The sequence below is a fragment of the Protopterus annectens genome, chromosome 5.part0 (genome assembly GCF_019279795.1).
Source record: "Protopterus annectens isolate FY-2018-M chromosome 5.part0, PAN1.0, whole genome shotgun sequence".
Classification (NCBI taxonomy): domain Eukaryota; kingdom Metazoa; phylum Chordata; order Ceratodontiformes; family Protopteridae; genus Protopterus; species Protopterus annectens.
This window is the reverse complement of record NC_056735.1, coordinates 1471591435-1471608558: the sequence shown is the minus strand read 5'-3', so window position 1 is coordinate 1471608558 and position 17124 is coordinate 1471591435. Positions and strand designations below refer to the sequence as shown.

At 45.1% G+C, this 17124-nt stretch overlaps 1 protein-coding gene across 1 annotated transcript in view; it reads left to right on the top strand.

The window, feature by feature from the left end:
- LOC122802388 (serine/threonine-protein kinase 24) overlaps nt 1-17124 on the top strand; it is a 1288879-nt gene that overhangs the window by 919502 nt on the left and 352253 nt on the right. Inside the window, exon 6 of the mRNA XM_044072014.1 lies at nt 5054-5239. Coding sequence (XP_043927949.1) covers nt 5054-5239 — 186 coding nt within the window. The remainder of the gene's footprint in view (nt 1-5053; nt 5240-17124) is intronic.

The following is a 17124-nucleotide window of genomic DNA, read 5'->3' as shown; positions in this document are numbered from 1 at the left end:
GAGCAGGTTTTGCTGAAACCATCTTGTGTGGGTTTGTTGCGAGCTCTTCTCAGCCTTCCACCTCCCATTCTGTTTCTTGAGCTTTTTTACTCTCCCTTATGTACCGAATACTGCAGTAGTGATATGGAGGGACATAGTACAGTTGTGTAAAATCTTACCATAACAATAGATTTCTTTCTCTTCACTGTTGCAGTATTCACTCCCTCACTCCAACCCTCTCTTGTTTATTCTGCATTTTTTTCTTTCTGCATGTGCATGAATTTGTTTGTCCTATGACTGTTCTCTTCTGGGGCAATGCAGTTCTGGGTAGTTGCATCTGGACATCCTTTTTATGCCCTATGTTCTGTGCAGGGAGCATAAATGTGTGACATATGGTGCAAACAAGATCTTTTTCAAGCTTATCTATGCTGGCCGAGTAACAGGCTGCCCGGGAAGGGACATCCCTTGTGTACCAAGTACTGCAACAGTGAAGAGAAGAACATGTACTGCTATGGTAAGATTTTACACAACTGTACTTTCTTTCATCAGTTAACAGCATGGTCTGCTGCAACTGGTATCATTGCCTCTTCGATATCTGTGTTTGTGGGTATGCATCAGCCTGCTCTGGGACAGCCTATTCCTGGTGGTCTCCAGTCCACTCTTCCCTTAGGGCCCCCTGCATCTTCTGTTTCCCCTACCTAGGTTCTCAGGGTGGAAAGTCTCTAGCAAGAGGCTGTGGTAGAGGAAGCAATTGGTTACTGACCTGTGTAAAGGAGAGGGGTCCCCTAAATCCACATGCAATGCCTCTTTGGACAATCTTTTGGAGCTGCTACACCAGCATAGGGTTTGGACTGCCAAAGGCCTGTCTCTGAAGGAGTCAGTATTTCTGGAGGTCTTCGAGGTGGGACCGTCCACGTCCTGATGGGCCCCACGTGCAGATGCACTTAATGACCTGGTGTCCCAGAGGTTCTGGAAGGTGCCCAGTACAGTGGAATCTATTCTGAAGAAACCAGATAAGCTCCTGGCCTGTCCCAAGGACCAGCAGCAGTGGAGTGAGGGTCCTGCTGTTGATGCTATTGGTGGCAGCCACTAAGAAGGTCATCTCAGAAGCGAGTTCAGTTCATCAGCCGAATAGCAAGTCTCGGACTTGAACAAGTTAGGGAAGTGCTGCTACACCTCAGCCACATTCACAAGTGAGAGCATTAAGCTACCTGACTTAATTGCCAGGACTTCAGCATGGCATTGTGTTGGATGTGCCAAGAGTGATTAAGACTCTGGAGACTCCATTTTCCACCTTACAGTCTGTTGCTAACATGTCCACGTCTGCTTTCTAAAGCAGCTAATGGCACATCCCGAGCCACTGATGCCAGCATTGCCATGCATCACCACACTTGGATGAGATTGTGCAATTTTGTGGAGTGCTTCAAAGTGTCCTTTATTAACAACCCCTGTGATGGTTCTTCACTTTTTGGACCTAAGGTTAAGGACACTTTGACTAGAAGCGAACAGGATGTAAAGAAGCGGTCTGCCATTGGAGTATGTTTTGCTACCCCTGACCTTCTCTTGGGACCAGAAGGGGGGGAAATCTTTTTTTCTTTAGGAAAGTGCCAGCAGCCTTTACAGGAAGCTCCTTCGAAAGGTTTCCCCCATTGTGGGGGGGGGGGGTAGCTGCAGTGGACACCACTCGCATTTCAAGGGTGGTCTGCAGAACCAGGGCTTCCATGTTGCTTTCTCTGGAAGACCCTTTAAGCACTCCTGATCCTGATGGTTTTCCGGACTGTCTGACTCTGGAATCAGTTAGGGGTCATTTGGCTCTACTCCCGGATGCTTGGAAGACAGCCACCTCTGACACATGGGTGTTGAGAGTGATATCCAGAGGTTGTATAATTCTGTTTTTAGATACAGTGAAGGTAAATCCCAAACATCTTCCGGAAGTGCTACTCCTTCAGTGAAGGGATGCAGCCATCAAAATTTAGTAAATTGAGTCATCCAAGAAGGCACACCATACCAATATGGATCCAGAGTCTATTCAATGTTCTTTTTGGTTCCAAAGAAGAACAAGGACTTCAGGCCATTTTTGGATTTGAGCAAGCTGAATCACTTTGTCAAACAAACAAAATCCCAGATGCCACAGTGTAGTCTAGTCTGCCTTTCTTGAGGAAGGATAAGTGGATATGCTCAATTGACCTCAAGGACACCTACCATCATATAAAGATAGCAAGGCATTTTATGTATTTTCTGCACTTCCAGCAGTTCAGAACAATGGCCTTTTGTTTCACCTGCCCCCCCTGGATGTTCACCAAGTGCAATGACAGTTGTAGCAACTGGTGCAGACTGTAGAGTTTCAGGTCTTCCCTTACCTGGACAATTTGGCTTCTAACCATCTCTGCAATAACATCCTTAGGGCCAGTGACACCTTACGCTAGCTGTTTTGTTCCTTGGGGATCATGGTCAGCTATCAAAAGTCCAGTCTTCACCCCATTCAGATGATAGAATTCAGACTGTCACTTGGACACAGTCTCTCAAACTGCAAAACTTCCAGCTTCCAGAGTGTCTACTCTTCATTGCTAAGCCATTTGCTTGCAGTCATGTTAACAAGCTCTTAGGGCACATGGTGGCCACCATATGCTTAATTCCCCTAGTGAGATACCACGAGGGCTCTGCAGTGGATGCTTGTAGTGCAGTGGTCTTATTTGAGTCATCTGATGGAGTTTCCCACCATGTTGACAAACATGTTGAGATCAGATCAGGTGGTAGTTGGAGTCACCACTGGTGTCCACCAGAGACTGACCCCCCCACACACACACACTGGGGTGCAGTCATGATAAACGCTTGTTCTATAGGTGGGAGGAGCATTTCAAAGAGAGGACTGTTCAAAGGACCTGGTCTCCGACTGAGGCAAGTCTTCACATGAACGTCTTGGAAAAGAGAGCAGTCCTCCTTGCATTGCAGGTCTTTCAGGACTGTCTCCCCATGGGTGTGATCTCAGTCCAGCAGACAATATGTCTGTCATCTGGTATCTGAACAAACAGGGAGCAACCCATTCTTACTCCCTGTTTGTTGGGAGGCCACAAGGATTTGGGAATGGGTGATTTTCTCTCAACAGTTTCTGATTCCAATGCATATCCCAGGGAAAAGCAACATTTTAGCAGACAGTCTGAGCAGGAGCATTCTTTTTTCTCATGAGTTGACCCCGAATCTGAGGGTTGCGACCTGTTTGCTTCCCCATCCAGCACCAAGTGCAGCAGCTACTATGCCTTAGTTCCTCTTCAGGTACAGTCTCCTGTATGCCTGACCCCTGGGTCTCCTGTATGTGTATCCTCCAACTCTGCTGATAAAGTTTCACCAGAAGGCTACCTTTTGTAGAACAACTGTGATCCTCACTGCTCCTTTTTGGCCCCATCAGGTTTCGTTCCCCTTTCTTTGACCTCTTATGAGGTACCCTCCTTGGGTCCTGGATCCCATTCTGGATCTGATTTCTCACCCAGCAAGCTTGGATCCACCCAACCTTCGGACACTCAAGTTAACTGCATAGTTTCTACAATTTCCCTGATGGCCAGAGATCCCAAGCTTTCAGGCAGAATAGTGCATGTTTTGACTTCTTCTCAGAAGGTGCCTAACTGTAAAGTATATGCTTTTTGTGCCAACCCTAAAGGTTTGGACTTTCTCAGATTCTGGACTTTCTTGCTGACTTGTTTGACTCAGAATCCAGTTAGTCTAATGTTAAGGTACAGTTGGCAACTATTTCCAGCTTTCACGTTATCAGAGATAATATCCCATTGACATCTTTAAAAATTTCAATGCCTTTTCTCAAGGGAGCCTTTTTGTTGCATCCTCTGGTCCACTTGTTCTGCTGTGGGACTTGCTTATGTTTCAAGTGTTTGCCGCATTTCCATTTGAGTCATCATCTACAGATGATGTGAAGTTATTGAATTGGAAGACCTTATTCCTAGTGGTTGTTACCTCTGCCAAGTGTGTGTCGGAACTGCAGGTCTCTGTATGTATTTTTTCATAAAAATAAGGTGCCTCTTCGAAAGGATCCTACTTTTCTCTCAAAGGTGGCAACAGAGAACAATTTGAATCAAAGTATTCACTTGCCAGTGTTTTTTAATGGATTTTCCAATAAAGGGAAGTATTTAATGTACTGTCTGAATGCCCATAGACAATTGAGGTTTTATTTGGACTTCAGGAAGTCCATAATCAGTTATTTTTTTTTTTTAAAGGCCTGGCTGGTGTGCCAGTGTCCAAACGTACCTTGTCCAAGCGACTGTCTGATTATATTTCATTTGGTTATAGCTTGAAAGGAAAAGCCTTGCCTCATAAACTGAAATGTCATTCTGTTAGAGCTATGGCTACCTTTACAGATTGTTTTCTCCAGAGCTGCTATGGATGATGTTTGCGGTGCTGCTAATTGGGTTGGTCCTTACACTTTTGTATCCCACTACAAATTGGATATTTAGTCAAGGTGTGTAGACCCTCCTTTGGTTACACTGTATTTCGCAAAGTGCTTTCTTAGGACCTCCCTGGGGTTTGTGGCTTGAAACTCTGTCCCACAGGTTGTATCTGGACAAAAAAGACAACATTGGATACAAAAGTTATATACTCAACATAGTGATAGATCCATGCTGTCTGTCCGTCTGGTTTAACGTTCTTTTTCACCCGCCCCTGCCTTATAAGTATATATCTTGATCATGGGATGACCAAGTCTGTGAGGATTTTGCTCCTCCTTTGTTAATGTCCTTAGTGTTTTCTTTTGGGATTAAGTGGTGTAAGCTTTAGAGAGTGGCAAACTTGATCTGAGGTCATCCTAGTAGGGCAAGGTATTATGTGTAAAGGAGGCAGAGCTCAGAGGCCATGTCTTTAAGGTGTGGCCAGTCTGTGATCCGAGTCGGATATGATAACCCACAGGTTGAACGAGATGGAAAGAGACAAACAGCTCTATCATTTTGGTGAGTATGTAACTTTCATTTTTTTAAATCTGTTTCAATCTTGATTTAAGCATTGTATTATTCACTTTTGAAAAATGTTAGAGAATATAACGGTACATTGTTTAATCAATTATGTTTCTACACAGGCAGATATTTGGTCACTGGGGATAACAGCAATTGAATTAGCAAAAGGAGAACCACCCCATTCAGAACTACATCCCATGAAGGTTCTTTTCCTCATTCCCAAGAATAACCCACCAACATTAGAAGGCAACTATAGCAAGCCATTGAAAGAGTTTGTTGAAGCATGCTTAAATAAGGATCCCAGTTTTGTAAGTTGAAGTTACTATGCTTGTATCCAACATGTTGCCTTGCTTTCTTCGTTATTTAGGACATTATCATCAACACTGCTGCAATTGCATTGAATGCTTATACAACACAGCTATGAATAAAACTTTTGAATAGTTTTATTAATGTTATGTATTGAATTTAAGTACACTACTAGATATAGAGGTGTTTGCATGGTGATAAAAGTACATTCACACAATGTGTCTACATTAGTTAACATAGTATTTTACTTGAGGTTTTAGAGGTGGTAGCCAGGAAGGCAATCCTTGCCATAGCAAGGCTATGCTGATAACAATATATACAGGTTACAGTCATAATATGTTGATGTAACAGATGAGTAGCTAAATGTTGGTAGGTAAGCGATAATACTTCAAGTAGTGCTGCCTCCACAAAACGTTTAAGTATGCCAAAAAGAAATGTTTAACCTTAATGACTACAGTATGTTTAGTGAAGAAAGTTAACATCAAAGGTACTTTTGGGGAAAAAACAGTCTTTGCTTATGAGTACTTAGAATCATTTGTTGCTTAAGCCAAGTCCTGAAAGTTGGTGGATCCTTACTAGACGCAGAAGAGATTTTCAGAATTTGGAAAACCCAAACAATAGAAGTTATATCATTTGTGTCATTAGATTTTCATCATAGTTAATGTTGGAGTATCAGTCTTGAGATATCGTGCTGTGCTGAAGCCTGTGGCTACCCCAAATTCAAGAGTCTTTCATCATTCCCCATCCAGAGGATGACCTTTGCAATCCATCAGGACATCAGGACATCAGTAGTTTAAAGATTCAATCTGGTGATGTCAGTTACATTCATTCCCTCAACTATTGGGTTTGGATCCGATCTTCGGATCCACTCAGCTCGTGGTCACTTAAAATCTCTCAAGCTGCTACCTACCCTCAATGCACCAACCCCTAACATACCCCATATCTCGTTTGCTGTTTTCGCGAAAGAGATGCAGTCATCTCAGCTCTTGAGCATTTTTTCAGGTAAGTCATTATTTCCTTGGTCTTTTTCTCACTGTTTACTTTTTCTTACATGTAGTGTATCCTTGTTTATATACAGTTACTTGTATTTTCATCTAATATCGCTTTTTCCTGTTTTTTTATAATTTTTAACTTTTCACACTACACCTTCAGTGTACTCTCCCATACCATTGTTGGTACTGTCTTCCTCCCTTACCCTTATTTCCTCTTTAACAAAAAAAATGTTTTTCTTTATTGTGTTTTTTCTGTCTACTATTAAAGATGTCCGAAAAAGGCTCTTCGGGGTTTAAAAAGTGTAAGAAGTGTGGCCGTAAGCTGCCACTATCAGATACATATAATTTGTGTGTGTGTTGACTGGACCCTGATCACCTGAATGGAGATTGTTCTGTCTGTAAAAATTCAACCTGTGAGTGATCATGGATCGTATCGTAAAAATAAGTTAATCTTAAAATGTTTATTATCTACAGCTTTTTTAGAAGCAGTTATTGGAGCTCAACACCCTAAAATTACTTCTAAGGAGACTTCAAAAAAGTCTCCTGGACCGTCTGGCTGTTCCACTCTGTCATCAACGGAACCTCCAAAAAAGAAACATAGTTTGGATCCGAAGGATTCCATATCAAAGCCAGCTCTTGGAGCTCCAAAGACTTGTTTGGATCCGAGTTCTTTGGATCCAAATCTCCTTCCAAGAACTCAGTATTCACCATCCTTTGACCCAGTGGCGTCTAGATTCCCATCTCTCTTTTTGGAGAGATGTTCTTCCAGGAGGCTCATTGAAGCTGATGTGGATAGGATGATGAGAAAATTTGTCTCAGTGAAGGTACAGATGGGTTTCTCCCGGCTCCTACCACTTCGAGTCAGAAAGCCTTCGTCTGCTCTACCCCTCCACTATTGGCTCCTTCTCCAATTTGACAGTCCGTTTCGGAGTCCTTGGATCTAAGTTTGCCAAGACCATCTGCTTCGGATCCAAGGATAGTTATATTTTCGAATCCAAGGATTTCTGTAAGCGCTCCAACTCTGACGAGTTCAGAGGTGGATTGACTCTCAGAGCCATAGCGTTCCGGTCGAATCGGAAGTGTTGGAATAGACTCCGAAGCTTTTGGAGCTGTCTCTGCCCCTCGTAGCCATGGCTTTGGACAACTGTGCTCCGACTTCAGCCTCAGGTGGAATGCCTTCAGGGCAGCTGGAACTGATGGGGCAGAAGCATGGTTTCTTGGCCCAGTCAGCTTTCTTCTCCCCGGGATAGTCTGCCTTTGAGGTAGTGGAGAGTGTGTTCTCTGCTTCGGCTGGACAGATGGTCTCTATTCCCTCAGATCTCCCTTCAGGATTTTGTGTGTCTCTGCACCTTGAGCCTCAACATTCAGCTGCACAGGGACAGCTAGCCCAGTCTCTCCAGACTACCCAGCAGGGTATCACCATCTCTTCTGATACTTCTCCGGAGCATCCCATTGAAAAAGTACCTCGGAAGAGAAAGTGCAAATGGAGGATTCCCCTCAGGAATCTGTCACTGAAGATACCGATTTCAATGAAGGGGAAGGATCCCCAAGATCACCACCCAAAGACATCTCATTTGGAGACATACTAGAGATCCTTAAACAAAGGGGTGGTTTGTCCTACCACAGTCCTTCTCTTGAGGAATCCGTATTCCTGAAGGCATTTGGATCTGACACATCTACCTCCTGGGTTACTCCACCCACTGATGACCTCATTGATTTGATCTCTAAGAAGGCATAGAAGGAGCCTGACTCGGTTGAACCTATCCCTAAGAGACCTGATCAAATTCTGGTACCACCAGCAAGAAGGGAATTTTGGAGTAAGGGAGTACCTGTGGAATTTTGGAGTAAGGGAGTACCTGTGGATGCCATGGTCATGGTGGTGGCCACTAAGAAGGAACTTGCGTAACAAAGTTCCACTGTCCATCCCCCTAACAGGGAGTCCAGGGCTTTGGACAGATTTGGGAAGCTTGTCTACACTTCAGATACCTTTTCTCTTAAGTCGCTAAACTAGTTGGCACATTGTACTAGGTTGCAAAGAGATTTGATAAAAGAACTGTCAAATTCTCTTTCAAGGGCCACTACTGCTGAGACTCTGGCTTCTGTGGCTTCACATTTGGCGACCCTACAGTCCATATCAAACTCGTCCATGAGGCTTATCTCTCATGCAGCTTGGGGGTACCTTAAGCGCAGTGGGTTCAGGCATCTCAATTAGGATGCATGCCTGGATGAGCTTGTGTGACTTTGTGGAGCCCTTCAAAGTCCTCTTGCGTCAGTGCCCCCTTTGATGGAACTTCTTTATTCGGCCCCAAAGTAAAGGACACACACTCCAGGTGCGAAAAAGATGGAAAGACTCTCTCTGCTGTAGGAGTGCATTTTTCAACCCCTGAAAGGACTTTCTGTAGGAACCAACGAGGAGGATGAAAAAAGTGGTTAAAAAATAATCCGGGTCCTTTCCAAGATCTACATGAAGACAGTTTCCCCCAGAGGCAGAGGGGGATCTCAAAGGAATGACACTCCCCCATGTGGCTGAAGTGGCCCACCAAAAAAATAGTCTAGAAATTCTTTCTCCGACAGACCATATCAGCACTCTAGAAAGGATGCCCAATTATCTCCCTCTGGAGGCTGTCGGGGGTTGTTTAGCCCTGATATGTGGGTGCAGATGATCATTTCCAGATGTTATACAATTCCTTTTCCCTTTAATCTCCATCCTTACGCAAGTTTCCCAGTGTTCCACCCAATCAGAGGAAAGCAGCAGCACCAGAAATACAAAAGCTGTTAGAAAAAGGGTCCTCCAAGAGGTCGCAGCAGACCAGATAGAATCCGGAACTCATTCAAGATTGTTTTTAGTGAGAAAGAAAATGGGACTGGAGACCAATTTTGGATCTCGGCAACTTGAACAAATCAGTTTGACACACAAAGTTTCAGATGGTCACAGTTCAGTCCCTTTCCCCTTTTTGGGCAAGGGTGACTGGATGTGCTCGATAGACCTTCAAGACACATACTATCACACAAAAATGAGCAGACAGTTCAGAAGGTAGTTACAGTTGCAGCTGGGAGCCGGTCATTACCAGTTCAGAGCCCTGCCCTTTGGTCTCACCACAGCACCCAGGGTATTCACCAGATGCGTGGCAGTGGTATCAGCTCACCTGAGATTGCAGGGATTCCAAATGTTTCTGTATCTAGAAGACCGGCTCATCATCGCTACGACCAGGCACCTACTCGTAAAAGTGAGAGATTAGGTACTCCAAACTTGCTTCCTTTTCAGAATTATAATTACAACAGATCTCAGACTTGTCTCAAATACTTGGAGTTTATAGGGACAGTTTTCAACACAGTGTCTCTAACAGCTTCTCTTCCTGTAGCGAGAGTACAAACAGCAAGATTCCAGGTCAAGAAATTGTTCACAGTACAAAAATTTCAGCCCGGTCAATTCTTTAAGCCTTGGTGTCAGTCAGCTGCCGTAATTTTAGTCCCCCTGGCAAGATTTCATATGAGAATTCTTCAGTGGATGCTAGCAAAGGTCAGTTCTGTGTTAACGAATGTCAGTCCAAGTAAAGATCTCTCAGGCATGCAAGAGATACCTTTGGTAGTAGATTTGATCAGATCAGGTTCTATAAGGCCCTCCTTTCATTCTCCCTCAGCCCAAGACCATAGTGACCACACACTCATCCCATCTTGGGGGGGGGCACTTCTGGGGAAAACAGTCCAAGGCAGTTGGTTCCCCAAAGAAGCCAATTTACATATCAGTGTCTTAGAGATAAGAGCGTTACTGTTAGCGTTGCAGGCCTTTCAGGACATGCTCCCTTTAGGGACAGTTGCAATTCAGATAGACAATATGCCAGTAGTTTGGTACATCAGCAAACAAGAAGGAACCAGATCTTACCCCTTGTGTCAAGAAGGGGTCACTCAAAATGTGGCAATGGAAGATCTCATCTAACCGCTTTCTGACAGTAATACACATTACGGGGAAGTCCAGTGTGATAGCAGACAAATTGAACAGGCCCATTCTGCTACTTCACAAGTGGTCTCAACATGAAAGTGACAAGAATTATTTTTCGTCAATGGGGCCAGCCTTGCTGCACTCTTTTTGCTTCTCCCCTAAACAACAAATGCAGAAACTTCTTTGCCCTGATCACCACACCGGGGGAATCATCGAGGGATGCTCTGCTCCATGATTGGCACCCCAGTCTCCTCTATGCTTATCCCCCAACTCCCTTGATCCCCAAATTTCTGCAGAAAGCTGCCAGATTGAAGAGCAGTCATCCTCATTGCACCTTACTGACCTTGACAGGTTTGATTCCCCTTTCTTTGGCCTCATCTGCTTTACCCACCTTGAATTCTGGATCTGATTCCAGACCTCCTGTCTCACCTGACAGACCTATTTCTCCTGGATATCACAAACCTAAAGCTGACAGTGTGGTTTCTCCACTTCCATTAATAGCCAGACAGGCTATGCCCTCTTCCCATGTCCGTCATATACTTCTGTCTTCTCATAAAGTTTCTGTGAGGAGACTTTACAGAAGTAAATGGAAGAGATTTGTTTTTTGGGCACATTAGATATGTATTGACTCTTTCAGCCCCTGTGCAAACTGTTGTAGAGTTTTTTTCAATGAAGGAGCTAGCCCCTCAACCATTACAGATCAGTCGGCAGCAGTGTCTAGCTTCATACTAATCATATTCATCATACTGGAGTTGAGAATTCTTCTTTGGCCTCAACTAAGCTTTGTAAGACCTTCTTGAGAGGGTACTCTTCTACTCAGACCACTTTATAAAGACCCTACTCCACCATGGTTCTTGAATCTACTGCTCCATGCCTTATTCATGCCCCCTTTGAACCAGCAGCAAAATGTGATCTTAATTTCTGACCTGGAAAACTATCTTTCTAGTGGCCATTACCTCAGCCAGAAAAATTTCAGAACTTCAGGCACTGTAAACCTTCCTACTTGATTTTTCATTGGGATAGGGAAACATTATGAACCAGTCTTTCCTAAGGTGGTGTCAGAATCCAGTATCAACCAGTCCATTAATCTGCCTGTCTTCTTTCTGAAATTTGAAAACCTATGTGTAAACAGGGTAAAGCTGTGCCACCACGGTGAAGGTTAAAAGCTAGATCTGAAGTAGTTAACTTCATTTGGTCATCAACCTGTGGGTATCGGATCCGACCTGGATTCGAGCCGGCAGCTTTCCAAGCTAGAGATCTGAGCTCCAAGCTCCTCCCCCTTACCTATAATACCCTGCGACCTACTTCCAGTCCCCAGATCTCGTTTGCCACGGCTTTGTCAAGCACGAGTTTTCAAGCTCCTAGCGTTCAGGCGATTAGTAAGTGTTTTTTTGATAAAAAGCGATCTTAGTGTGTGTGATTAGTTTAAATTTATAGTTTAAACTCCTGAGTTTACTCCCTCGTTCCCTCCTAGTTTAAATCCCAGTAGGCCCCTCCTTTCCCTTAGGTGTTTGTGTGGGCATGCGTGTGTTTTGTTTAAAAATCATGGCCGAGGCCCCAAAGGCCATCTTTTCTAAGTGCACTAAGTGTGGCCATAAGCTATCCCCAGCAGATGGCCACACTCAGTGCATTCTCTGCCTGGGGGTATCACATTTGACCTCGGGCTGTCAGATTTGCGCAGCCTTTAACCCCCGGGCCCTGAGGGATAGGAGGAATAAGCTGATTCTGGCGGGTCTCCTACCCGCGGAGTCTGCTTCTTCCGCCTCTCCCTCGGTGGCTACAGCCGCGGCTGCTCAGCCTGCTGTCCCCCCCTCCCCTGGCTGGGACTCAACCTCCCACTTCTTCCCAGGGAAAGAGGGAATCAAAAAAAGAAAAGAGAGAGAGGAGAGAGAGGGAGAAAGAGAAAGAGAGGCACAGAAGCTGCAAGCGGCGGGCCGACTCAGCCCCCCCGGCCCCACCAGTCAAACTGCTCTCTTCACCCCAGAAGGTCTCCGGGCTTTCCTCCCCTTGGCTCCATTCTCCACACTTCTCCGCGGAGCCGGAGGAGGAGGCCTGACCATCTTCAAGGTCGTCGCGGTGGCCCTCCCGTCCAACTTCGGTGGCCTCTTCAAGGTCGATCCGTAGCCTCTCCGACGCTGATATGGACCGGATGTTGCGTCGCTTTCTCCAAACCCAACTGCAGATGGGAGTGTTGCTGCCTCTCCCCTGCCTTCGGGGGGGAGTTCAGCCCCACTTTTTGCCCCGATAGCTCCTTCTCCTATCCACTATCGGGTTTCGGATCCGAGGAGTCAGGGAGTCGGCGCCGATGGTTATCGCTACCTCGATGCCGGCATGCCCTCGAGTTTGTCGGATCCCTTCTCGGACCCGAGCTCTCGGAGCCGAGAGCTGTGCTTCGGATCCGAGGGGGCCAGTGTGTCTTCGGCTCCGTTTCGATCGGAGCACACTTCCCTCTCGAGTCAGAGCGCTTCGGGTCCGACGCAGATCCCTGCGCCGGATCCGAGGGTGTTAACCACAGAGTCCAGACAGATTGGTTCACCCTCTGCTTTCAATGTGGTGGAGGAGGGTTCTCTCGAGAGGTTCAAGACCCCCTACTCTTTCTTCGGGATCCGCCCCCACTCCCTTGCAGCTGGGCTTGTCTTCCATTGTCCAGTCCCAGGGACAGCCTGCGTTGACTCCCCAGCCCGTTCCACTGGCGGAACATGACCCTGTTGGTGAACTCTCTTCGGACAGTCCCACCGAGGAGGTCCCTCACAAACGTAAGTGTAAGAGGAGGCACTTGGACTCCCCTGAGTCCCTCACGGAGGACACCGATTTGGAGGAAAGGGAAGGTTCCCCCAAATCACCCCCCGAAGACGTCTCCTTTGGAGACATTATGGAAATGCTTCACCAAAAGGGGGGGGGTGGTCAGCTCAAAAACCTTCCTCGGACGAGTCTGTGTTCCTGGAGGCGTTCGCAGACCCGTCTACCTCTTGGGTGTCCCCTCCGGCCCATCCCTGGTTGACCTCATCACTACCAGGGCGTGGAAGAAACTGGACACTGTAGAGCCAATCCCCAGGAGGCCAGATAGGATTCTTAGTCCCCCTGTGGATAGAATGGCTTAGAGTAAGGGTTCCCCGGTAGATGCCATGGTGGTGGCGGCAGCCACCAAGAAGGAACTTGCCCATGATAGTTCCTCGGTCCATCCTCCTGATGTTCATCGTGTTACACTGCTGCAGTCATTACACTTGGGTTATCCTGCCATCAGGCGGTCCTGCAGTCGGCCAGAGTTCCAAAGTCTTGGTCCGGCGTCGGTTGCTGTCACTTCTTCCCTGACGTCAGTGCGCCAGGGGTATATAAGATGCATCCGACGCCATTTTCTTCAGTCTTTCTTGCCGCGCGGTGCCCGAAGCAGAAGCAGTTTGCAAGTGCCGGTCGGCCGACTCCTGAGATTTTCGAAGTCGATTTCAGATCCGAAGTCTTCCATAAAGCTAAATACCCCGTTGGGGAAACGTGTGTCCTGGCCCGAATGCAGTCCCAATACAGCTGGTCTCCGGCCGTCAGAGCGCATGGAGAGAGAACAGAATGCGGACTGACGATTACGCGCCAGGGACCGGTAACGTCATATCAGTCTTTTGGCGCACAGCCTTTGCATTTGCATGGTCAGCAGTGTGCACAGAAGTGCAGGTTGGCGACTGAAAATATTTCAACCCAGAGTTTCAGACAAACAGAAACATTGGGGTAGCGCTTGGGGAACATTTTTTTTTTTCTGCCCCTCAGTATTTACGGGATGTCAGAAAAGTGAAGGGGTAAGTGTTCTTGGATGCATACTAATGGGAAGCAGAAGGCTCAAAATGGAGGACAAAGCTAAGTCTTAAGCGCAGGCATGCCTAAGATTTTTGCAGGTGCAATGCGAAGTTTAGTAGAAATGTTTGGATGCTCCTTTGGACATATCCTGCTTATGATTCTTGAGTCTAGGGGTAGGTCTAGAGCGTGGAAGAATGAACAGGAGCTCAAGGTTCTTTTTTTGCCTAGAACAGTTTGGATCTAGCTCTCTTCAGGTGCCAGGGCAGAGGTCAGTCAGGGCTTTAAATTCTGAGCAATGACCTAGGTCCAGACTGCCAGCAGATTCTGGTTTTCTTTTTAGGCCAGGAAGGAAGACTTCACCTTTTTCAGTGAGTGGGATTTAATTACTCAAACAGAATGGAGTGTTGGAGGACATTCACCCGATTTTACAGATAGTAAGGGCTCCCAATGCCCCTTCAGACTCTCTTTCAACGAAAACAGGGATTTAAAGAAAGAAGCTCACCAGCAAAGGATATCATTACGCACGTTGGGGGCCATTCAGCCAAGGGGAACCCCTTTGTTCAGCAGTTGTTTTATTGCTATGTAACTACTACCAAAAGAAACACGTGGGAGAGATGTATTGGATTGTATAGCTTTCAACACTTATCTGAACATTCCCAAGTTCAAGACTTTAGATCTACCCTCACTTTTAACTCTGCTGGGACAAGAAGAAGTCTTGCGATTTGAGCTGGAAATTCTCATTATCAAAATTCTGCATTTCAAGATGAGAAGTTATAACTAGCTTTAGTATTTCTAAAGGTAAGGGCTAGCTTATAGCTTACTTGGGCTTCAAACGATCTTCAATCTCTCCTTGCAATTCTAACTTCCTGATTCTTGCTCAACAAACTGCCTTCTTCTGGCTATCCAAAAACTGCATATACATAGTGCTAAGATGCCTAGAATACCTTCAATGAAATAAGTTCTGGCTCTGAAGATGCCAAGGTAATTCATGTGCTTTAAAGGTGTGATTCTGAATACAGCAGCCAGATATCGTTTTTTCTACTGCTGAGAAAAGGAGTCTGTCACTTTACTTCCCAGTGTTATCTCACTCTTAAGGCTGACTGCAAGGACAGTCCTTCCTAACTTAGGGTTCATGGCATCTTGTATTCAAGTGGCTAATGTCAAACTGCATATTGGAGGAAGTTACAATGGTATCTCAAAATGTATACAAACAGCACTGCCAGGAAGTGGACACTAGTATTCAATAATCATGTGCCTTACACTCAGAGGAATTCTGACTATAGGGAAGATAATATCTTGTAAAGGGAATCTCTGTGAGACAAGCCTCACCAGAACAGAATCAGATTCATGTATCAGATGCCAATGACATTGCTTGGGAGGGCATCTAAATGGAAAGTGGATACAAGACAAGTGGCCTGCCAGCTTACATGTGCTACATATCAACATGAAAGAGATGTTGCTTAGTCCAGAGATCATTAATGTCAGAGTGATGCCACAGATGCCCAGGGCATTGCTATCTAACAGACATCACAAAGAAAGTTTTGTAGACAAACCAGCAAGGAGCACATTCTTATACATCTACATATCGACAATGATTTTATGGAGACTAAGCTAAGCCGCAATTAATATGGTGGCAGGAGGTTTCTCTAAGGGGACAAGTTGATTCTAAGCATGTGTTCAGCCACTGCGTCATGGGGAGCACATAAGGGGACTGGATCTTCATGTATTGTTAGAATCTATGGCTGTCATGGGGAAGCTTTCCCATAAGATCTGTCTCATGGCTCCACTACACCACCAGCTGCCAAAGTATTGCACAAAGGGTTTTCATCTAAGCAGAGAAGTGGATGCTCTGAAAACTGAGTTGGATGGACCTTGATGGCTATGCCTTTCCACCTCTACCAGACATTCCAAAGTTACTGTTAATGCTTCTCTCTTCACAGGCCAAAGGATGATTTTGATAGTTTCATCATACCTGATGCAGCAAGATGCTCCTGATTTCACAGTCTGACAAAAGAAGCCTCCGTGGCCTTTACTACCTGATCTTCCAAAGGTTATGCCAGTACTCAGATACCTTTGCTGCCTGTCAAGCTACACTCTCTTCATCTCGCAGCTTGGCATATGAATTTGTTGAATCAGCTTCTGTCTCAACTTCCTCAACAAGTTTTAACAGCATTTCTCCTCTTCCAAAGACCTAGTACGTCATTCAAGTATGTGCAGCTAAAATTTCTTCATTTTTTGTTTTGGAGTACAGCAAAGAAGAATTTGGAATTACTGAGCCTAATTTGAGTGTAGCTCTTCAAATTTAATTTGAATTATTGGACAAAGGTTCAGTGTAGCATTTCAATGAAGTTCATTTGTTTTGCACAATTTCAGCTCACTATGATTGTGACCCACTAATGTTTTGAATTAGCAGCACTATTGTTCCTTAGAGAGGGCCTTTCTTTATAAGACCTCTTTGTGGAAGCAGTATCTCGAAGCATCAATCTTGGCCTTGTGTTGTGAAGGACTTTGTTTTCTGCTGTTGTCTGCCAGAGGATGTGATGTTAATACCCCACATGGAAGACTGCTTCTTGTTTGCTGTATTGGACAAAGAACCATGTCTGAGTTGCAAAAGATTACTAAGTATAATTTCCTTTGATTTTGACTAGGATAGGGTATTATTTCTACGTACATATTGTTCTTTTATGCCTAAAGGTGGTTTTAGAGTATAAGAAACCAAACTACTCATTTGGGTTTTTTTTTGCGCTACCCTTTCTGTAAATTTAAAAGAGATTTGTGGCTTTAGAGGTAAACACAGGCATTTCGTTATTATTTAAGTCTGAATAGGATTTTAGGCAGTCTCAGCAGTTGTTTGTTAAGTTTGCTTTGGCAGTCTCAGGCCCTTTTTGTCAAGAGCCCTTTATTCCTTTGTGGATAGCTTTGTTTTTTGCATTTTGTTATTCCCATCATGGCATTTAGAGATTCCAGCTTTTCCCCAAAGATTCCATTTTAGGGCTGCCCTTTTGTACAGCAGCATTAAGGGGAAGCAATCGCAGGGATTTTGGCAGTATATAATAGGGGCCATTCAGCTACTTTCTCTAAGCATTATCACCTTCCTATCTACTCTAAGTCTAGTTTACTTTTTGCCACAGCTGTTTTTGCAAAGTTTTGCACCAGCCTATGTTTCTTCATA